Genomic DNA, 23077 nt, shown 5'->3' with positions numbered 1-23077 from the left:
CAGCCCCCTGGGACCCCTTACACCCAGCAGCGCTGGGAACGGGGCTCAGCGCAGCGTTAGCCCCCGTCCTTCCCCTCTTTTGCTCCGTACACAGCCCCGCTGCGCAGGGAGCAGGAGAAGAGGGACCTCTCCCCGCTACAGCCTGGGGACACAGCGGGTCTGGTCAGCGCAGCGGCACACGCACCGTCCCCAGAGCTGAGGCTGTCACACCACGCTGTCTGGGGGCAGAAAGGGAGATGCCCCCGTTCTCCCCGTGCCTTGGGCAGTGTTTACAAATGCCCGAGCAAGGGGTAAAGGCAGCCAGAGGATCCCGCCGTCCATCTCCGGAAAGGATGAGCTGGATGCGAGTCGAATGACAACCAGAGTCTTTATTCAAATAGTCCCTTAGGATGTTTGCAGACATACAGACACACGTACATATTTACACTCTTACACACCTCACAGAGCTTGAACCAATAAATTAAAACAAAAAGAGGGCGGGGGATTTTTTTTTTTTTTTCTCCTTTTTCTTGTTTCTCACGTAAGAAACAGCAGCTCCCCGAGGCGAGGCTGGGGGGACCGGCTGGAGAATGGCAAACAGAAGCCAACACGGACACAACCCTGCCCCAAAAGATGCGATGACAGCGAGTGTGCTTTTCAGCAGGAGGCCACTTCATACTCGGGCTTCGATGCACTCCAGTTTGACTATTTCATCCAGCCTGCAGCCCTCGGCTCGGGCACAGTGGCTCAGGGGGGCACTTGGGCTCTCAGCACCTCTGGCTTTGGGGGTCTGTGGGCAGGCTGGGGCAGTCTGCGAGCGGGGAGAATCGCACTCGTCTGAGGTAATGTCTGGCACGTCGTCCGACTGACTGTCGGAACTCTCCAGGTCGCTCCGTATGCTCTCAGGCTGGGCCAAGGTGATGTCCCAGGTTTTGCTGGCAATGCAGTCCTTTTGCTCACAGCTTTGGTGTTTGCACATCGGCTCCTGCTCACCATCCTCTTCCTCCTCCTCCTCCTCCTCATTCTCTGCCATTTGCGTGTGGACATGCAGCGAGTCCTCTGTACTGCTGCCGCTGGCCAGCTGGTAGTGACTTGGTTTGGCTTCAATGTCCACCTGGATCTCCATGTTATTGCACTCCCTGCAGAAACAAGCACCCTTGTGTTACTGGGTTCAACTGGGTCACCACTGGGCACTGCACCACAGTACCAGGAGGATCACACTTCCTAAATGTAAGATGCTGCTCATCATCCCACGGCATTGGGGAAACAACAGCACTCACTGCTCTCCTGGAGCCCTCCTAGCAGCCGCCGAGATCATCCCCAGGCTGTGAGCCAGGAACTGAACTGGGAATGCTCCAGAGTCCCTGTGAGCTGCCAGAAACAGACCTTGAGGGTCCTGGGCTGCAGGTCCCCTCCTCAGTCTCCACACTACACATGGAGGCAGCTCCCAAATTGTCCCCAGTCCTCCTGTGCTAGTGAAAGGATCAATCCACTTGCCAGCTGGTATAACTATGGTCATCTCACCACCCACAGCATCACCCCACAGAGTACAGATTTTTCCAGGACACCCACTACCAACATTCTTCTCACCATTGCATGTCCTCCTACCTGTCCTGGGGGTTGTAGGAGCTGATGATGGAACCAGCCATGGCTCGAGTGCTGGCGTTGTCACTGATAGCCCCCAAGCTGACCGAGTCTTTGGGGAAAATCTCCTTCTGGACATCTGCCTGAACTTCCAGCCTGCAGAAAAGAGAAGGATTCCTCAGAAATGGCTTAGATGGTCCCCAAGGGACATGAACCAGTCACTGCTCGTCATGGGAAAGCAAGAGGCTGGCGCAGCTCAGCATGACAGAGTTTAACCCCAATGGTTCCTCTCATTTAGTCTCATTTTTGGCTTCGTTTAGGTAAACCCATTCTGTTTTCCGTGACGAAGGTAAAGTTGTGTTTGTATCTGTGACTCACGCAATTCCTGCGAAGAACAGATTTCCACAGATGTAGCACGCAGCCATGATTATATCCTGGCTGCCATATCAACACGTGTCTCTAATTATCCAAAGTGACTCACAGGCAAGTTTAGAGCACAACTGTGGTGTAAGCTCCTGACTTGGAAAGCAGTGACCTTCCTTGCTATAGGCCACTGGAGAACATGAAGTATCAAAACCTGTAGGCTGGGATAAGGGGACTGGAAGATCTCTAAACAGGCCACATAGGCACTGCTGCACTGCTCCCAATTAACCTGAAGCATCAGCTCTGCAGTTTCAAGGAGCTCAGTAGGGACAGAAACTTCTTTATCTCTTGTCCTCCTTGCAAGAACCAGCCTAGCACTGACTCCAGAAGTAGCCTGGTCTGCTGGGACTGGTTATTCTACAACAGACCAAGAAGTAAAAATACTAGGACATGACTCCCAAGTCAAAGAAGGACTGCACACAGTCCTGGGGAGCTCCCCAAAACAAGCCTGCCCAACCAACACAGGCCTTGGCAGCCTCTCTCCCTTTCTTGCTGTGCCCACCAGGTCAGTTACCTGCTGTATTTCCCCTTGCCCCCCGAGAGGACACCACCGCTCAGGGTCCCGCCCGAGAGGGCAGCGAAGCTGGCCGTCTCGCTGTAGTTGCCCTGCATCACGCTGAGCCCATCGGTGGGGCTGCCACTGGTGCTCAGCACACTGGTCAAGCCCTCAATGCTGCTTTCACCAATGCTGGGGTTCTTCAGAGCTCGCCAGGCATCAGCCACTGCAGGGAAGAACAGCACAGGAATTGGAATCAGCAAGAGAATTGTCCAGCTGCGATGGTGCTGGCAGAGCCGAGGGTCAGGCAGCATGTGTCTTGTCTCTGACTGCCCTCCTGCCTCGTCCAGGGCAAGGAAGAGCCGAGATTTTGCTTTGAGAGCTACATAGCTGGTCACCAGCAGAAGACGGAACCAAGTAACTGCTTCGAGCCAAACCCAGTTAAAGAGAGGTATCCAGATTTGGGAAGTTTTAAGGCCCCCTCCCACTTCACTACAAGAGGCAACGACGGTCTTGCCTCACCCCCTTCCCTTCACCAGTTATCACATTACCTGTGATTGGTCCATCATCTTCATCAAACTCGATTTTCACACCCTTTCCATTGGCGGTGCTGACTCCACAGCCACCGCCTCGGCACAGCGAGATCGGCACAACACCGTAGACGTACGCCAGCATGATGGGAACTCCGATACCTGGAGAGAAGGATGCGCTGAGTTAAGAGGAGCTTAGGGCTGAGCTGTGTTGGGCAGACAGAAAGGACTCTTTGGGGCAGGGACTCTTTCAGTTGTATTTACGCTGCTTTTGAAGTCCACAACTTTGCAGATAGACAGTGGAGGAGCCCTTTGTTTGTGCTGCTGCTGTGCAGAATGAGGGAACCCCAAGAGCACAGCCAGCCTCAGCTGAACCCCCAAGACATCAGCCACCAAACCAAGTCCATGGGTAAGAGCCAGCTCCCTGCATCAAGAGACCCCACTATGGGCTGTTGAACAGACAAGCCCTGTGCTGGCTCCAGGCCAGCCCAAGCACAGGAGGACGTGCAGCTTGGATATGAAACAGAGGAACGTGCCCAGAAGAGCACACAGCAGCAGTCTGTCAACTACCCTTTGGCCACCCCTATCTCACAGGGCTGGGCTACCCACTTGTCTCAGACTACCGGCCCACCAGAAGGGAAAGGGACTGCGCCCACTTACCAACACTGACAGCAGCGATGACTGGAGAGGCAATGACAGACAAGGTGACCCCACCCGTAATGGCCAAGTTCCTCTTGTGCTTAGAGGTTTTCTTTCCCTCGTACCTGCTGTGGATCTGACAGGAGAAGCACCAGGTGAGAACAGAGCCTGGCCATGAGCAAACACCAGCAGAAGACATTAATAAGCTTGTGATTTTACAGCCTGTCAGCTGCATTAGCCCTTAAAGAACCTCATCTTGACCACAGATCTCCTCACACATCAGATCTAGCAGGTGAGTCTGTGTTTAAGAAAAACCAGTAGCTACAAACACAGTGCTGACACACCATTTCATCCTCCTCGACGTCTCTTTATCACACAGTTTGGGGAAGAAGGTCAGCATCGAAAAGACAAGTGACTCATGCAAGCCAAAGTGTGATGCTCAGGGTCCAGCCACTGTCCCATAGAGCCCATCATCACAGGACGCGTTAAAAAGGGACCAGGTTTCTCCTTGGGAGATCCTGGCTCACGGCAGAGGCACGAGAGCAAAGCAAAACGCCTTTGAGAGGACTTCAGCCTGAAGAGCTATCAGTCACCACCTTCTGTCTCCCCATACAAAGCCCAAAAGATAAGACAAGTTTTAGAAGAGACACTAAATTTTGGTTCTACGATCCACCGTTTGTATCAGCTCTAAATTCCTGGTCAGACGCCTGGAGTACACAGAACACCCTGAAAGCCCCAGATCCCTCAGCTCCAACACTTACCTTCCTCCCAACATACACAGGGATGCCAATGACCATAGCAGGAATGGCAATGCCAGCAATGAGGGAAATGCCTACAGGAGCGCCGATCAACGTGCCCAGCTGCCAGAGAATCTTCTTTTTACGACTCCATGGCTTTTTGCCCCAGAATGTACAGCCAGAGGGGCTTAAAGGAAGAGAAAAAAATGACATTAACACCAGAGCAGTTCCTAGGTGTTCCTGAGAAGCCCAAGTTCAACTTCCACATGAACGAAACCCAAAACTTAGGAAGCAGATAACACAAAAAAGGTTTCCTCCTTTTTCCTCATCAAGGTTAATTTGCTCATCAAGGTGATTATCACACTACCAGGCCTATGCTGAATAGCCAGTATGCCAAGAGCTTTCAAATGCATTGTATCAGGAGGAGCTTTTCTTGGCGCGGAAGAGCATCCTCATACTGTAAAGTGGGAAGAAAGTTCAGCTCTTTGGGTCAGGAAATTTTACTGACTGGTTGGAAAGGCAGGAGGATGATTTTTTTTTTTTTTTACACTGACGGTGGTGAGGCACTGGACCAGGCTGCCCAGAGAAGCTGTAGATGCCCCATCCCTGGAAGTGTTCAAGGTCAGGCTGGATGAGGCTTTGAGCAACCTGGTGTAGTGGAGGGTGTCCCTGCCCATGGCAGGGGGGGTGGAACTGGATGATCTTGAAGGTCCCTTCCAACCCAAACCAGTCTACGTTTCTATGAAAGGCCAACACACGAAGCGAGTCCCTCCAACCAGCCTCAGAAGCAGGTGCTGCCCTGCCAGCAGGAACCCCGGCACGCCGCTCCCCTCCTCACCTGAGGTAATGCAGATCTGAGATCTCCTTCATGCACAGCCAGCAGAACTCGCAGCCACACACCGCGCACGTCATGTGGTTACAGCTCCCGTCGTTCATCTTGATGATGTAAGCGCTGCAACGCGGACATGGCTTGATGTCATCAGCTACAGGGAGGAAGCAGGAATTGAGTTGGACTTTGTGCTGCAAGTATGAAGAACCAACGAGAGCGTTCTCGTTACAGATCGAAACCCTTTCCTGCACGGGCAGAACACCTTCACTAACCACGGATAATCTAAAGACACAACCGTCCCCGCTTTATCTTCAGAGCGAGAAGATAACATTGGTGAGATCCCACCAAAGCCATCTGCCTGGACAGCAGCGACTGAGAACAACAGTCAAAAAGCTTATTCCAGCCTTGAATGGGATGTATTCCAGAACATGTTTAAATGATGGGAACAAGTCATACCTGCCCTGTGCCAGCCAAGGCAACAGCGCAAGAACAAACCATTACTAAATTGCTCCATGAAGGTGACTCATGGGCCAAGAACAACACAACAATTGGGAGAAGGCGGCGTTGGAGAAACTCTGAACCTGGCCTTCGAAAGCAGCCAAAAGGGGAACTGGTCTGCAGCCGCACACGGGAGCCCGGTGCAGAGGCTGTCCAGTCCCTGGTTTGCTGCTGGTGGCACAGGATAACGTCCTTCATCTCTTCCTTAATTCAAGTGTCATCTGCTGGCAGTTGTGCAATGGCTGTGCGGTGGGTCAGGGCTCTGCTGGCAGCCTCTGCAACACTCAGCAATATGAAATCCAGCTGCTGAGACCAGCTCACACCTTATTAATCACTACTCTGAATCCAGTAAGAACAGGGTGGGGAAAAACCGCTGTCTCAAGAACGTCTCTTTCAGTGCTAAGCTCTTCCTGGCAGAGATCTCCTTTAAAAGGGTGTAAAAACTCAGAAACTATTTTTTGCTTGCTGGTTTGTACCGCGGGCTGTGGTTGTATCTATGCTGTCCATTACCAGGGACCTCTAACCGGGGCATCTCGAACCTCAACATACCACTGAGCCACCTCTGAACCACCCACGGCAGCGCCATTCTAAGCGAGTGTATTAACATTTTAACTCCTGACACAGAAGGAAAAACAGGCTGTTGTGTTTGGGGGTAGGGCGGGACTTTAGGAAACGGCCTTTCTGCCCACTTCCAGAGTCAATACAGTTATTTTTAATGAACTCTAACTCAGCAGACACAGCAGCTCCTACCAGGCAGCGTAGGAGTCTGTGGGTTGGCATTTTCTCTGTAGCTGCCATTACTAACACCTAAGAGCGTGCGGAGCCCGGCATGGATGCCACTCCACTACCGCAGCAGGCAAACTGGAAGTCGCAAGGCTGAAAAGCACCTATTTGTTCAGGGTTTAGATCAGCAAGAAGCGAGAACATCCGAGATCAAAACAGCCACAAGCCTAGCTGGGGCGGCTGAGGGGAGCTGCCACGACGCGGAAGGACCCAAAGCACGTCATCACCCACTGCTTGGCGTTCTTATAGGAGCCCGACAGACTTACAGAATCATAGAATCACAGACTGGTTTGGGTTGGGAGGGACCTCAAAGATCATCTAGTTCCAACCCCCCAGCCATGGGCAGGGACACCCTCCACTACACCAGGTTGCCCAAAGCCTCATCCAACCTGGCCTTGAACACTTCCAGGGATGGGGCAGCCACAGCTTCTCTGGGCAACCTGGTCCACTGCCTCACCACCCTCTGAGTGAAAAATTTCTTCCTTATATCCAATCTAAATCTACCCTCACACACACGAGAAAGGGAAACGACTCTGAGTTTCCCAGCTGTTCTCACCCAAGGCTGCTGGAGACCCTCAGCTGTGCCAGGCAGCAGCGTTCCCCGCAGGGCACCGACGCTTCCCCACTTTGACAGGAGGGGGTTTTGCACACAGGTGGCTTTTTCTCAGCTTCACAGGCATAACTGCAGCACCGAGTAACTGAAAAAAACACGTGAATCCATACCCGGCCCGGATTCCTGTCCGTAACTGAGGCCTGACGTGTGCTTGGTCCGTACGCGCAGCGTCTGCGCCCGTTGCTGGCGGGCCATGTCGCAGGTTTGGTTGGGATGCCATATCTGTTTGCAGTGGTAGCAGAACTCCGTCTGGCAGCCGTCCCTCTCGCAGGTCAGCTTGGGGCAGCTGGCACAGCCGTAGGCAATAACCGCGTAACTGGAGAAGGAAGACACGGGGTGAATTAGCAAAAGACAAAGTTATCAAGCGACGGTCCGGCGATCCTTTTAATCCATCCTGCCCAGGGGTGGCACGGGAGGCTGTCGCTGCCTGAGCTGCTGGTTGCAGAGCTGCTGCAGTGAGATCTCGGGCTACGCCGAGCGACACGTGCTTTTACACCCGGAGCCTGCAGCAATGCTGCCCTGCGGAGCAGATCAGCAAGGCAGGTGGTCTTCCTCTCCCATCCCGTTTCTTTCACCTTATTTCGGATCACGGCCCATACAGCAGCCTGCACACTGGACAAATTCCTGCTCTCTCCAGTCCTGTGGCTTGCACTACAGGGCCTGAAATTAAGTAGCGCTAATTAGGCTACTTGGGGCAGATACCTTTTATACAGACAGCTTAAAATATTGAATTCTCTCCTCAATAACTGCTGGTGGTCTCACTGTCAATTCACACAGACCAGATTTGTCTTGCCTGGAGTGTCTGGCTAACAGCTTGCTGTTTCTCCTCATTTCAGGGTTCAAGGACAGGCTCGTGCTGCTCTTTCCAGGCACCTGTGGCTAAACACACACATGCTAGTTCCTTAGGACAGGCAAAGGGGTGGATGCAGTATGGCCCGGAGGAGTCTAGGAAAGCTGAGGTTGTCCTGGGCACTGCTATCAACTGAATGACTCTAAAAAAAGTGGAAAAACAGGGGTTTATGCAGCTATCTCAAGAAGCAAGCTCTTGCTGAGCTCCATCGAATTTCTTTTTTTGAGGAGCAGTGCAGAACAGTGCTCTGCCTCCAGAGTAAGCCAAAACTTAAGTAAAAACAACTGAATGTGCCAGAAAGGGAGCCCAGAGTCAGGATGTTCAACCAGCTCACTTCTTCTGATAGTGGTGTGATGCTTCCAGAAGGCAGCGTGCTACGTACACAAAAACCTGAGCAGCATCACCAGGCACCACTACAGGAAAACTGACTTACAGTCATCTGCGATGAGGTTGTTTCCACTGGCAGGGGCTAAACTGAGCAATTCCAGAAGCACCTTCCAGCCCTGCGACACCAGTACGGCAAAGGGTATTTTTGTCGATCATCCTCAGTATTTCTGTTAGTGGTCAGAGGACAACAACTCCTATTTAAGGTTTTATATTTAGAGCTTGTGTAGCTTAAGTTGTGTCGCCTCTTCTGAGGCGGCAGCGTGAGAACCGCTGAATGTGTCATACCACAATGATTCACATCCCGTGGGAGTTTGAGCAACTTCATCCTGCCAGGGTACGACACAATCGCCGAAGAAACAACCTCTCCGCGCCGAGCGCAGGGCCGGGAGGCACGACTGGAGGGTCTCCTCGTGCATCGACGGCCGCACACTCCGGCACACGAAGCCGATATTCGAGGAGAGATGGGATATAGACAGCCTGGGGGCTTGGGAGGGTCAAACTTGACCCACATTGACTCCTACGCATCTTGTCTAGGGAAGATCCCGCTAAGCAGCTTCACCCTGCCACTATGATACAGCCAAAGACCTACCCCTGGCAAAAGAAAAAAAAAAGCTTCATCTGACCAGCTGTGTTATGACACGCTGCTATTTCAAATGATAACAGCGGGCTAGCAAAGCTCAGTGTAATATATTAAGCAACTCCATGCTCCAAATTAACCCCTTGCTAGAGATGTAGGGTTGGGGTTTTTTTTTTTTTTAGACACTGGAGCAAATCCTATAAGAAATGAAAATCATCACCATTTGTATTTTATTCCTAGAGCTGAAATGACAAATATCATTAACAAACCCACAGCTGCAGGGAAACAAACTGCATGGCTGTCTGTTAGGGAAGGAAAAAACACCTCTCCGAATTCAAGGTCAACTAGAAAAAGGCTGTTGGAGCAATGTGCCCAGAATTAGCCACGGCAGGTCTGGATGGCCAACACATGCCCCCTCTTCACCTGGCCTCGGACACATCGCTGCGTTAAACAGCCACTTCCAGGCTCAACCCCAGCCAACGTAAAGGGAAACTCTGACTTTTCCCCACACAGCAACGACAGCGAGTGTCTTCCTGAGACCCCAGGAATTGCACAGCGTTGCTCCCAGCCCACTCCTTGGACAGCCATGAGTTGCTTCCGTCCCTCCTCCTGCTGTTCTGCAGGAGTCGGAGCCTCCCCAGTTGCCTCCAGCCTCATTCACCGAGCTCAGCCTACACAGCTCTGTTTCTTCAAAGGTTCTGTTATTCTCCCAAGCTTCCAGGAGAGATGCAGCGTGACAAACACTAGACAGCGACGCCACCTGATTGTAGCAAGGGAAAAAAGGAAAAAAAAGCTGCAAACACAGAAAATTATTTGTGTTGCGATTGATGGCGCATCAATTGACCAGCGTTTCCATGGCAACACGCACCGGTGTTGTGTTGGTCCTCCTCCTCCTCCTCCCCCCCCCCCCACCCCCTGGCAAAGACTGCGGTACGCGTGGAAGGCACAGGATGCTGCGTGCCACACACGCAGGGTTCTGTCCTCCGTCACCAAGCAGCCCCTTGCTGCCATCGCCATGGTGGTGGGTGACACCCAGCGCCGAGCATCGCCATGCCCCCAGCCCTGCGCTCCTGCTCTGGCTCCGTACACCAGCACTACTACGGTGGGAAAGCCTGCTGTAAATAATTCATACCCTGACTTTATATAAGCGCAGCGACACAAGCTCGCTGGGAAGAATGAATAGGGTGATTAATTCCTCTCCCTGCCAGAGGGCTGATTCCAACAGCCTTTGTTTGAGCGATACAGACACGCCAGCAGCGCTGGTCCGCGACAGCTGCCTGGTTTCCAACAACCAGATCACCTCTTGCTTCTGCTGGGCAGCTCAGAGGAGGATGCCCGTGCACATCGCCTGGCTCACCTTGCCAACAGGTGATGCTTTCGCTCGCACGAAGAGCTGTGTGTGACACCAGTCTGCCCAAACCCCCCAGAGCAACGGTCGGATCAGACTAACGCTGGTTTATTACTATGAAAAAGAGGCAACGCCCTCCAGGCCGTGCCGGGGCTGGCTCCTTCCAACCAGCCAGCCTGGGTGACGTACGTTGCATTTACATCTTATCCTGAGCGCAGATAAATATCCCAGCAGTCAAGGAGCTGAGATTCGGTAAGCAGGAACCGGATTTTCTCTAGCTGGTGAACAGCAGGGCCATTCCCTCCGGTATCGCTTTGCAGCCAGCATCACCTGCTCTATCTCCCTGATCTCATCCCCAGAGTTACTGAAACATCAAGATCCAGCAGTCGATTTTGCTTCAGAAAGGAGCAAAGCAGTTAACGTCGCCCTCTGAAAAACCAGGCAGCTCAGAGGCTGTGAAATGGGTAACCTGAGCCAGGTTAACCGATTTGCATAGGAAGGCTATTACACCGCTCTGATTAAATCTTCAGAACCCTCCCACCACGCTTTCCATTCTGACTACTAGGTCAGACTTTCCTTTCATGTTCTTGTTACCCAGAGCTGCAATCAAAGCTGAGTTCTGGCTAAACTTTGCAGCACCTCTCTAAGTTTCCGGAACAAAGCCCTTTTCCAGGCAGCTTTGGCTTTTACGCTCAAACAGAAACCTAACGGAGTTCATTTGGAGGAACAGAGAAGAGAAAATGAAAACAACATGCAGATAACTATAAAGTCATCAAGCTTGGCTGGAGCAACTTCTGGACAGACAGACGTTTCCTCACTTAGGCGTGGTGTTGACTCATTATCCATTGCCTCTGTGTCACGCGTTCACGTCCTTACTGGGAAAAAGTGACCGTTCACGGTTCCTTTTCCCCACCATGGAAGCTGCAGGGTGTCCCTGTGCACCGTCCCCACAGCTCGCAGCGATACATGTGGATGGGAAACTCCACGCTTCCCATTTGTACAGAAAAAAAAAGCTTTCTTTTAAATTAGGGAAACGATGGCTCAGCTAAAACCCCCTTCAAGTCCTATCACTCGTACCCAATTTGTCTCTATTTCCACAATCCCCAAGGTCAAATCCTAGTGCTCCAGCGAGGGAGCAGGGATGGAGAAAGTGTCATTTTGGTACCCAAGGCCCATCAACTGTCCTGAAGAGACTGCTGACAAGCAAGCAAAGAACACCTGCAACGAGGGCTCTTCACGGGACTCAGTAGGACCCGAAGCGTGTATCAGCAGCAGTACCCCACTGGGGCTCAGCCACCCTTTCCTTCACTGTCCTGGGACCCAGGAGGAGGGAGACAGCACCCCAGTGGGTGGGATGCCATCCTTAGGACCTGCTGGGATCAAGCAGCATCCCACTGAGTCAGTGGGTCCAGGACCATCCCAGCTGTTCCAGGACCTAGTAGGGACAAGCAGCACCCTATGAGGACAGAAGGTTCCACTTCATCCAGCTGTCCCAGGACCTGCTGGGCACAGGCAGCACCCCACCAGGGTGGGGGTCTCCCTCCCCGAGCCATCCCAGGACAGATGGCTGGGGCAGCACCCTATGGGGACAGCGGGTCGCCCCTCTCCCCAGGCTGTCCCAGGACGGAAGGGGCAGCACCCCACCGGCTCCCCGTGTGCCCCCTCGGTACTCACCCGCAGTCGGGGGCCGGGCACCAGCGGCAGTCGGGGTCGGCGGCGAGGCAGCGGCGCAGCATGAACTCCTCGTACTTGGCGACGAGGTGCGGGGAGTCGCGGAGGAGGCGGCGGATGTCGGCGGGGTTGAGGCGCTCGCTGCACTCGGGGCAGCAGATGTTGACGCGGGACTCGGTGATCTCGATGCGGAGGTACTGCCGCAGGCAGGCCCCGCACGACCGGTGCGGGCACGACAGCAACCGCGGGGCGTTCTCCGCCGGCTGCCGCACCAGGCACAACGGGCACTCCAGCTCCTCTTCGCCGCCACTCTCCGGGACCACCGGCGCTTCCTCAGGAGGCGGCGGGGGCGGCGGCGGTGGGGGCGGTGGGGCCGGCGGGCCGGGGGGAGGCGGCGGCGGGGCGGCGGGAGGCGGCTCGGCCTTGGCACGGCGGCGGCCGCCCGCGGCGGAGGCGGCGGCGGCGGAGAAGACGCTCTGGAAGGAAAGGCGGCGGCGGCGGCCAGGCTTCGGGCACTTGGCGGCGGCCGAGTGGATGGACGAGGAGCGCGGCGACTCGGAATCCCGCTCGGAGCCCATGGCGGTGGTTGCCAGTCGACGGTGTCCGTCCGGGATCGTTCCGGGGGAGGACGAGGAGGCTCCGGGCGCCGCGTCCCACCGGGCGCTGCCTCCGCCACGCTGCAACGACAGCGGCCGCGGAGCGGAGTGAGCGCGGCCCCGCCCCGCCCCTGCGCGCGCGCCCCGCCCCGCCCCGCCCCGCCCGTCAGCGGGCGCGGCCGCCGCGCCGCCATTTTAGTTGCGGGCAGCGCCCCCCGGGCAGGTGCGAAGGCTGGTGGCCCCGGTGTGGCAGCGGTGCCCCAGGTGTCTCTAAAGCACCTCGGTGGCTCGAAGTGCTGTGCCCGCTCTCCACAGCCCGGCTCCCCTCAGCATCCCGCCCTTGGCACCCACAGGGCTGCTGGCTGTGCCCGGGGCATCGCTGCCTGCCCCAGCGTGGGCATCGTGGCCTCACCCAGCCAGAGGCTTCCCCCCACCCCAGGCTTGGTGCTAATGGTGAGTTGCAAAGGGGCCTGGCGCTCTCCTGGGGCGGGCAGAGGGCTGTGCCCCCATGGAAGTTTGGCTTTGAACGTGTGTTTTGTTAGAGAGGGGGGCCTGTAACTGCAGGAGGCGCCTCTGAATTCGTTCGTCCTGCTGGAGGCGTCTTGTCCCTCGCTGCGAGGCCCTCCTTTATGCACAGGGCCGTGTGGAGATGTGCTCCCCCAGGAGCAGGGTTTAGCCTCTTCCGTACAGAGGCACTGAAACTGCAACCCACGTTCTTGCTGCAGTCATGCAGAAATTTAAAAGCCTCCGTTTCCTTCCAGGGTTTCCCCCATGCCCACAGGGGTCTGCCAGCCTCGTCTCCCCTTCAAAGGCAGATAACCTGATGGGAAGGACGCTGCCTCTTATTATGCAGGGGAGGTGAAGCAGAAAGATCTGCTGTGTCTACGAAGTGCATGTTAAATCGGCGCAGAAGGGGCTGCTTTCCCTGTAGCCTGTCAGCTCGGGACTGGACAGACTGTGGTTATTCATGTGACAAGACAAGTGTGGCTTCATCACTGTCTCCCAGCTATCGCCATTCCCGGAATCATTTCTCTCAGCAAAGCCTATTTGCAGAGTTATTACCAGGCTCCTTCCTGGCTGCTGAGCACCCTGTTCAGTGCCTCTGGGGTGGAGAACAAGGTTTAGGGAACCAAACCCAGGCTGGCAGTCAAAAGCACCTGGGTTTTGGTGCTCGCGCTGCCTGACTCGCTGGAGGCAAAGACCCCGCGCCTGTCTGTACAGCAGAGATAATGATGATGCTTCCTCGTTTGATGGATGGGTGAATGAAGGCACAGAGGGAGTAAATCACCTGCCTAAGAGCACGCAAATGAAGCCTCCTCCTCTCCTAATACCCTTCAGGTCTCCTGTTACCTTCGCTGTGCTTTTCTTCATTAATTCTGTGCCTGCCATACACCCCCACTTAGTGCTTATCCGAAGATACCTGCTGCACCCAAGTCCTTCCCTAGAGCTTATGCTCCCCAGACATTTGTCAGCTCTCCCTCACTTCTGCTGTGCTCAGGCATTCCTGCCACAATATACATGGCTTTAGCCCAGCTGGAAGTTTTGGACCACGCTTAGGATTGGCCTCAGAGTGTTAAATTCCCTCCTGGGATCAAGAACTCTGTTATTAGCGAGCTAATTTGGCAAGAGAGCCAAACAGTTCTGCTCTGAGAGAGGCAGGGATGCTACAAGGGTGTCTGTGGAGTGTGTTGCCCCTGAGCAGTGTGAGTTCCTGAGCTCTGGTCCCTGGTAGGTCATGGGCAGGCAAAAAGATGCTTAGCATTTCTCTGACACGTCTGATGGGGAGCTCTCAGAGTGCACTGGCACCTGAAAGGATGCTCTCCCGATTCCACTGGTGGGAAAGGAAGGCCAGAGAGAGAAAGGAGAGATGTTGTACTGGTGTAAAACAAGATTATGTTGAAATTAGCTGTTCCTGTCTGAGACGGGCCAGGTATGAGGCATCTTTAAATGGCTGTCGCTACCCATCTGTAGCAGAGACTGTCTTGGTTTGATGATTTCACTAGAAAAATCACACTCCTGACTGAAACAGAGAAACCTGAGCCGGACTTGTGTGTGGGACGGATCTCCCAGATAGCGCTCTGACAGCTCAGCCCTGCGTCCTTTGCAGCGCAAGAGCACAGACTGTAACTAATTGTGGGAAGGTTTCAGCTCAAAAGCTAATGTGAGACAGGCCTGAATTACCCGTAGTGCAGACACAAACAGAGAGACAGAGAGCAAAAACCATCTGGAGTTCCTGGGAAAGGCATTAGCTCGCCATGCGCTGATGGGGCAGAAATGACTCTTCATTCCCTTATATGAGGAATCATGATGCAGAAGGGCTGGGGGAGGCCGGGGTAATTCCGAGGGGCTCCTGCTGACTTCAGAGTCATTTTCCAAGTCCCGAGCTGCGCAGACCTCTTGCTGATCTTGATATGTTTGAGGGAATTCAGTGCTTTTATGGAGCTCAGAGATCCAGACTTCTAACTGTCCTGACCCTGAGTGGTCCAGACATACCATCTACTTGAAAACAAGTTCTCCGTGGCCAAGGTGTTTCTCTGTGGCGAGTTTCTGTAGCCCTTGCCAGGAGCAGAGGCTCCTGCTCAGCACGTTCCTGACTAAGGAGCAGTTTGAACCCGGTAGTTTGTTTTGATTCAAACTGAAAAAAAAAACCCAGCCAGGATCTGGGGCTGGGAAGGAGAGGGCACGGAAGTGGGCTGGCAGGGAGAGGAGGAAAGAGGCTGGCTGGAAAGTCACCGGATTGGGAGTGAGATCAGATCAGCCCCTCCCTGGGGCTGCAGGGAGACCGTCACCAGTCTGACCATTTAACTGAGGGATATTTGGAAAGATAAACAAAAAACAAGCAAACAAAGACACAGAGATTTCAAATGCTTCAGCGAACCGCTCCGCAAATCCCAGCTCCGATAGGCAAATTTGCTCTTGCTTACGCTGGCAGAAAGCTGGAAGACTGCTGACTTCTGACCCTGCTGCTTAAGTCAGAGCAGGATTTGGCACAGGCGACTTTTAAAACTGCCTGAAAATGCCGTATCTCCCAGGAAGGCTTCCAGCAGCAGTGCAGGGAATGCTTTGTCCAGGCACCAGTTGGGAGCCAACCCGCACTGCCTGGTGCCGTTCCCAGCCTGGACAGAGCAGCCAGGGAGGCTGAACTGGGCTGAACCTGCTTTCAGAAGGCACAGGGCAGCTTTCCAGAGAAATACCCCAGCCACCCACACCCCAAAAACCCCCACAGAGCAGAGTGACAGCTCTGTCACTGGCTTCAGGGAGGAAGAGCCTCTGATGATGTAATGAAAACTCCCCTTCGTAATTCAGAGAGTGAAAGCAGAGGCTGGCTGCTGGGAAGAGGTTGCGAAACTCGGCTCTCAGACTGGAATTATTTGCATGGAGGGACTGGTGTGTGCCGTGGCCGGGAATATTGCTGCGGTGGGCCGCTGGCAGGCAGGCGCACTGGCTTTTGCAGCCCATAAAATAGAAACTCTGGCTCCGACCATGTCCCCTTTGCCTGCCCCCCCTTTCCTGGTTACCCAGATAGCACAGATATGGTAAATAACTGCCTGTTGCTCTTGTCCCTGGCCCGCGGGATGCAGGGGGATGTTGAAACAGCTATTGTGGGACAGACTAAGATTCAATCTGCCTGCAATCCCCAGGTCATTCTGGCACTGAGGTGTGAACCCCTCCCTGGAACAGATTGTTTTCTCTAGAAGTACATGGGTCTCCTCGGGGTTTCTTCCTCTGTGCCCAGGCAGGGGTGGGTGGTTATTCATGGGTCACAGGCTGTGTTTCAGAGCAGATGGAGTTTCGAGAAAATCCAGTTCATGTTGCTGCTTTCTGAAATAGCCACAGACATGATGAAATGGGGGAAGGAGGGGAACAGCTTTACACCAGGAATTCTTCCTTGTTGCTGGACGAGGGCAGTCCAGAATGAGTCAGCTCCGGTCTTGCGGGCAGGTTGAGATCTTTGGCCCTGCTCAGCTGGGACAGCCAGGGCTGTTAAAGGGATCCAGATGCGTCAGGATTCACCAGTGTCAAAATGGAGATGACAGTTTCGAGGGTCTGTCTCCTGAGGCCCCAGCACAAGGCACAGGCAGGTACGTGCTGTGACACCTTGCAGACACACCTGAGAGGTTGCTGTAGTCGCAGCATCTAGATGAAGGTGGGAGGGACAGACAGACCCAAGAGGCACAAAGGTACTTGTAAAACTCTCAGAGGTGCAGTGGGAGGGGTCTCATCCCAGCTCCCTGCCCTGAAGTCGTGCCAGGAGCATGTGGGCCTCCCTTAATGCCTCCTCTCTGTGTACAGAGCAAGGATGGGGTGTCAGAGGGGTGCAGCGAAGTTTAACCCCAAGAGCTTTGAGATCCGCGGTGAGGGATGCTTTGCATTCAGGAGGTAGCAGCTGCGCATTCAAGAACTGAAGCTCATTGGGGTCATTTTCTGCCAGGGCCCTGGGGAAACACTGGTGTATAATGACATGCACTCTGATCATTTCTCAGATGGAGATGCCATTAACGGCCGTTTATGTCTCTCCCGGGAAGACACCAGTGGCTGGAGAGGGCTCTTCCAAGTGTGCAAATCTGCACACACTTTCTAGGTTGTTCTAGTTAGTTCATGTTCTGTTTGCCTCTCGTGGTCCCCTGAGATGTGTTCAGGGAAGGGAGAGATGATTCTGCTTGACTCCCTTTTTCTCTGCTGGGCTTAACAAGGATTGACATTCTTTTAAAGGAAGAGCAAAACGCAGGAGATGGGAGACCTAGGATCAGAAATTCAAGGCTCTTACAAGAGGATTGTTCTGGTTTACTCTGTGGTTACACCTCCTCTCTCTTCCATCTTCCCATCCCACTTGGCTCCCTCCTAACACCCACATGCACAGCACAGCAATCTTCCACTCCCTGCTGTGACTTTCCGGGGAAGATGCTGTCATGTGAAATCCTGGGAGAGAGTTACCACATGGAGCTCTCTGAAAGCATCGCGCGTCCTGCGCACAACAGGCCTGCAGACAGAGGAACACTGCGCTCACCCTCCCCGAAATCCTGAATGTGCTCACGGATGGAGGTGGGGGGAGCGGGGAATCATCTTGTAAGCTTGGGAGCCGCCTACACACATGGCAAGTCTTGTCAGCAGCTGATAAAAGAGGTGGGAGGTGGGGAGATTTTGAGGGGGAAGAACTCGGAGGCTCGTGTAGCTCACCATCCTGTCTCCTCCAGGGCTCAGCCAGCTGGGAGGGCCATGGGCTCGGCCCCGTCGCTGACACACGGACTTTGGCAGGAGTCCCCGCACAGGGCTGCAGAGATAACTGCTGTCTGCTTCAGCCATGACGTAAAGGTAGGGAGCATTAAGCAATTCCTTCCAATGGTAATCTGACATGCTTTTCACCTCTACAAAAGAGGCTTTCCCTTTTGTAATAAAAGCACAGGCTGTTCCGAAGTCTTTATACACCTGCTGTCCTGCACGCTCACTGTACGGCTTTGGGGATAGAAGTAACAATGATCCCCGCTCTCGATTCACTCTCACTGGTGACCTGCTGTCCCTAATGATAGGGGATTTCTAACTGGGAAGGTTTAGCGCAGTAGGGTGCTGCCATCAGGAAAGTGCTGGTCTGATCCCTACAGTACGAGGAAGCAGCCAGACTCCCTCCTCACCCAAGCTGTTAAACAGGCAATTATGTGTTTGGTGTTGGCATCAACACAGGCAAATTAGTCACTGGAGAAAACCCCAGTGCCTGTGACAGCTGGTTGTGGCTAGAAGGTGGGGGTGACAAACCCCTCTGATAGCAGCAGGCAGCTGCCTGTCCGAGACACGCTGTGCCGGGATGGCAGTGGCCGGGCACGTAGTGGGGAGAGCCAGGTGCTACCAGCAAGAGGCACAGAGATGGCATGACAGGGCAGGAACCCAGCGCTGTCTCTGGAGGCTCTCCTCACTCCCTGATGGCAGCTGTCTTTCAGGGTGCTCAGCATCTTGCAGGATGTGAGCAAACCTGGCCGCGGCAGAGGCAGCAAGGTGAAATCTTCAGGAGGACCATTCGCGGAGGACTGAGGAAGGGTTTGTTCTGCCCTTGGAGAGCAGATGCAGGGAGGCTAGAGCACTGGCACAGAGCTTGATTTCTGCAAGGAGAACAGAGTGAGGCACTGGCCTGGTTTCCAGGAAAGGAGAACAGTGTGTCACAGAGAAGGCATTGAAAAGACCTGAGGCTTCTGCCTCAGCTTTCTGTTTCGCTCCTGCAGACACGTGGGTGCTGGGGAGTTCAAAAGGCTGATCTGGAAGCTGTTCAGCAGCTGGTGCAGGACGGGAAGCTGGGGGCTTCTCCTGCACAGCTGTTGTTGGTGCACAGACCACAAACGGTGTCCCTGTCTCTGCCGGAGATCCCTCCGCAGCTCAGTATCTTTCTCCCTGCAGTGCTGACCTTTGCAGGGGGGGTGTGGGAACCCCAGCTGGATGGGAAGGCTTGGTACAAGGCAGTAGCTCTAGTGCCCAGACCCCCAAAGAGACACTGTCAGCCCATCAGAAGCATCTCTGACAGCCTTTCCAGCTGGTGTATCCTTCAAACACAGGTAGGGCTGGGCACACCACACGTTTCCTCCACCCGACCCACCCATTTCCTATTTTCTGCAGACATGACAACTAGTGAGTTAATCCTGCAGGCCATAAACTAAGCTGTATTAGCAGACACCATCTGTCCTTTTTCATTTGCTGATGCACGACCTATTTTGCTGTGTAGTGGAGCAAGCGCTACAGTTTCGGGGCTTGCGTGTTGCAGTGTCCCTGTTGCCAGGGTATAATCCACTGCTCGCAGTGACCTGCTAATGGGAGAAAGCTCCAGTGAACTGGGCACCAGGGGGACCTGCTGTCATGGGCAGGTGGTGGCTGAAGCCTGTCCCTACAGCTGCGTGGCCTTGAAGGAGGTTTGAGCCCCAGTCCCACAAAGCACCAGTTATTAACACCTGGGAAGAGAAAGGTCTCAGCAGAACTTGCAAGGACAAGGACCTGACTGCCCTCAGCAAGGCCTCTCCTTTACCTGGAGCCCCTTCAGCAATGGCCATGGGAAGGTCACTGGGAAATGACACCCTCTTAGAGCCATCACCCAACCTCCACAGCCCTGCACTGGGGCTGAGGACAGTAAAAGGGAAATAAAAAAAGTGAAAGGGACTGTTTTCATCTTGACAGAGGAAGAGACACATCCACACTCCCTCACTTGCCAGGAGGTCACAGAGAGACCTGAACATCTCAGGTCTCTTCAGGACCATCTGGGAGAATATTAGCATGGGGCTCAAACTCTGCTGTCCACTTCTGGGCACACAGATATGTGGTACTTCATTCCCCTGAGTAACAGCCCTGCATTTCTTTGTCTTGGAGGCAAAGTTTCCAAAACATGGACCACCTCGGCGAAGTGCTGTGACACAGAGATCATTCTCATACCAAAGAGGGGTTCATGGGAACAGGCCATGTGGTGTGCTCAGCACTCCAGCCGTGCTGCTCTGGCCTGGGGTAATTCCTGTGCTTTACAGAAACTGAGCAATTGCAATCACCACAGGACAGGGAAAGACAGGAAGATAATTCTTTCTTTATCTCTCCAAGGGGATCTGGTCATGTCTTGGAGCAGTCTGGTGACCCTTGTCTGGGTACAGAAGTACAGACATTATTAAAGGTCATAAAACCATCAGGATATTTCCAAGGCAGTTATCATATTTCACTTACCCAACTCTCAAAGCAATTCCAAAGGTTAGTGCCTTGCTGGGTAAAGCCGCGTTTCCTCCTGAATTTACCAACTTTTCATTTAACTCAGCGCTGGTGGCAGAAATTTTCCCTGAGCTCTGAAATAAAGAGCAAGGAAATTCTGTCACTGTGTGCCGTTAGGAGTCAGGGAGGGAACTGGGAACAAGGGGCTGGATGCTGATGCACTCATGTGTTACTGAGAACCAGGGCAGTTGCCATTCACTGACCTCTGCCTGGGGTGCCAGGGAGTTTTCAGCTTCCTGCCTCACCATGCAGCAAAAGTGGGAGAGTGGAAGGAGTTATTCAGACTGACCTTGGCATTAGCCAAACAACCTCTTTCTGAGTTGGCTCAGTGGCACTGTTTGGGCTTTCCGGGGAACTCTCAACCTGCTGGGTAGGATGTGGCCTGAATCCACCTATTTCTGTGCCGTCAGTGTCCTCTGAGTAGCCAACAGGGGCTGCTGCAAGCAGAGTGCAAGTAAGCTGGTGTGGAGTCATTTCCCTTTCCTGCTAGTTCTGCTCTTTTTCTCTTAGAAACTTGCTTAAGCTCTGAACTCTGGGATTTCCCACCTGCTGCAACTGTCATCAGTGGTCACTTCTGCACAGTCTCGCTGCCCGCAGAAACGCTTGACCCCTTTGCAAATCTTGCTAAGCTTTGAACACTCAGAGCTCCCAGTAGCAATAAGCCCTGCTGTCTCCTTCCTCTCTTCCCTAAGCTTTGCTCAGTGTTCCCTTCTCCGTGCTGTGGACACTCACTTGGCCTCTGCATCAGATGTGACAAGAAATAATGACTTTCCTGCAAGATGCCATGATGCCTTTACTGATCTCCTGCAAGGTGTGATCTCCACCCTGCACTGTGGGGAAAGGGAACAGTAGCTGGTGTCAGGATCTCTGCGCTAGGCACACAGTTTACTTGCAAACGGACAGCTTGGGGTGTAAATCCCCACAGCAGGACTCATCCCAGCGTTTCTTATTTCTTTCTTTGTGCTTTGGGAAGAGCATCGAGTCAAGAGTTGTATTGATCTGAGGCCAAGGAACAAACATCCCCCCTTCACAGGCCACAGCCACAGGCCTCTCCCGTGCACCGTGAGAGGAAGAGGAGCAGGGAAGGGCAGTGCTTCGCCAAGACTAGAACGTACCCAAATCTGTGACTACTGTCGGGAGGTGGGAAGAGGAAGAAACAGCCCATGCGGTCAGCCCTGGAAAGGGCAGTTCCTGCTGAGAACTGGCTGGGGAACATTCCCATTTTCATAACCAGTAACAGCTGTCAAAAGGGGAAAGAAGAGTGATTCTGGACTCAGCCAGCAGCACCTCCCGTCTGCAGCTGGGACGGGAGAGCCACAGAGTGCTCCCAGCACAGCCCTCTGGCCCCGCAGCAAGGAAAACGTGTGTCATTTTCCAGAGGGCTGAGCCAGCACTAACCAGGTGGGAAATGTATGAGTGGCTCGCTTTGAAGATCAGCTTGATCAGGGTTTCCTTGTCTCAGATGTGATCTTTCCCCAGCCAGACCCTTGGTTGCCAAGCCCCTGCCCTCAGCCTGGTTCAGTCCAGGGCTGCTCCCCCAGTGCCGTGTTCTTTCTGCAGCAGAACAAGGTGGGCAGGGGAGACGTAGTTTGGTGTGTCCTTCATTCCTGGGCCAGCATGGAAAGGTAAACAGGGTTTTTTCTGCCAGACTTTGCTGCTGACCCACCCCTTCCTTCCCGCAGCCTGATGCCACGACCACAAGCCCATTCTTCGCTTCAGATAGAGCCCACCTGTACCGCAGCCAGGACATTCCTCTTCTCCCTCACCCCTCCACCACGAGAAACTCGCTTCCCTCTCTGGGGCTGATCTCATCTGTGGCTTTAAGCAAACTAGGCCCTGTGCTGTCTGAGGAAGCTGGACTGTGCACAGCAGAAAACCGAGTAGGAGCTTTCTGGGGCAATCAGTGCACACTGAGACCTCAGACACTTCCCTGAATCAGGCCCTGCTGTTGCTCCATAGCATCCCGCTAACAGGGAGGCAGCAGCTATGACCGTCTCTCATCCATCCGGCCTTGTTCTCTCTGATCCGGGCTGCTGTCCCAGTTCCCCTGAGCGGGAGAAGTCCAGTGCCTGCCACTGAAACAGCAGAAGCTGCCAAGTGCCTCCCAGCTGTCTCTGAGTTACAGGATCCCTCCCCAGCGTAAGCCCTGCACTCTCTCAGGGGGCAACTGTTGGCAACATCAGCCCTATTTAAACAAAACGGAGACAGCCTGACTTTACACGCCTCCCTCTGCCTTTCCCTGCCCCTCTGCTCTCAGGCATGTTTGGGGAAAAGCCTCTCGAGGCAGCGCTGACTCCTGCGCTTCCCACTGTACATGCAGCTCAGCCACAGCAACGTGCTGGGGTTCACGTAGCTCTGGGTTCTGCTCCAGCTATTCCCACGCACTTTCCATGGATCTCCTGCAGGATTCACAGCCCAGCACCCAGGGGTGCTGCCCATCCCCAGACACATCAGAACAGTGCTCTCAGCATGGGATGAGCACCAAAATTGCAGCTGGAGAACCTGGCAGTGGACACGGAGCAGAGCCCTGTCCCCGGGCTGAGGACCAAGAATGCCTCTTTCCCATCTGACAAGCCAAAGCTTTGAGCCCTGCCAAACCCCAGTGTTTGTTCCTGCTTTTGGCATGCCAGAGATGGCAACAAAAGCATGTGTGAGGCAGAAAGAGGAGTTCCAGTGAAGGAGGAAAGTGGGTTTCTCTCAGGTCTCTGTGACATTTTCTGGTTTGGAAATCAGAGATGTGCAGAGATGCTAACAAAGCACAGCGAGGGTGTTTCAACTGCTCCAGCAGCAGAACAAACCCTGTGGCTTCTTT

General features: G+C 54.0%; 3 protein-coding genes across 3 annotated transcripts in view; 1 reads left to right on the top strand and 2 right to left on the bottom strand.

Annotated features, from left to right (window-relative positions):
* The window catches only part of TSLIG1 (tRNA splicing ligase complex subunit 1), a 179928-nt gene that overhangs the window by 111198 nt on the left and 45653 nt on the right, over positions 1–23077 (bottom strand). The gene's annotated exons all lie outside the window — the stretch shown is intronic.
* RBBP4 (RB binding protein 4, chromatin remodeling factor) overlaps positions 1–23077 on the top strand; it is a 136575-nt gene that overhangs the window by 104192 nt on the left and 9306 nt on the right. The window lies entirely within an intron of this gene.
* RNF19B (ring finger protein 19B) lies at positions 373–12522 on the bottom strand. The gene is made up of 9 exons (XM_009979867.2): positions 11948–12522; positions 7222–7427; positions 5227–5371; positions 4413–4575; positions 3673–3787; positions 3034–3174; positions 2501–2708; positions 1588–1719; positions 373–1118 (listed from the first exon to the last, which is right to left on the bottom strand). Exons 1-9 carry the CDS (start codon positions 12520–12522, stop codon positions 653–655), a joined length of 2151 nt encoding a protein of 716 aa, XP_009978169.2. The 3' UTR covers positions 373–652.

This window comes from Tauraco erythrolophus, chromosome 24 (assembly GCF_009769465.1).
Source record: "Tauraco erythrolophus isolate bTauEry1 chromosome 24, bTauEry1.pri, whole genome shotgun sequence".
NCBI lineage: Eukaryota > Metazoa > Chordata > Aves > Musophagiformes > Musophagidae > Tauraco > Tauraco erythrolophus.
The sequence above is the reverse complement of the archived record's forward strand: the minus strand, read 5'-3'. Positions and strand labels throughout refer to the sequence as shown.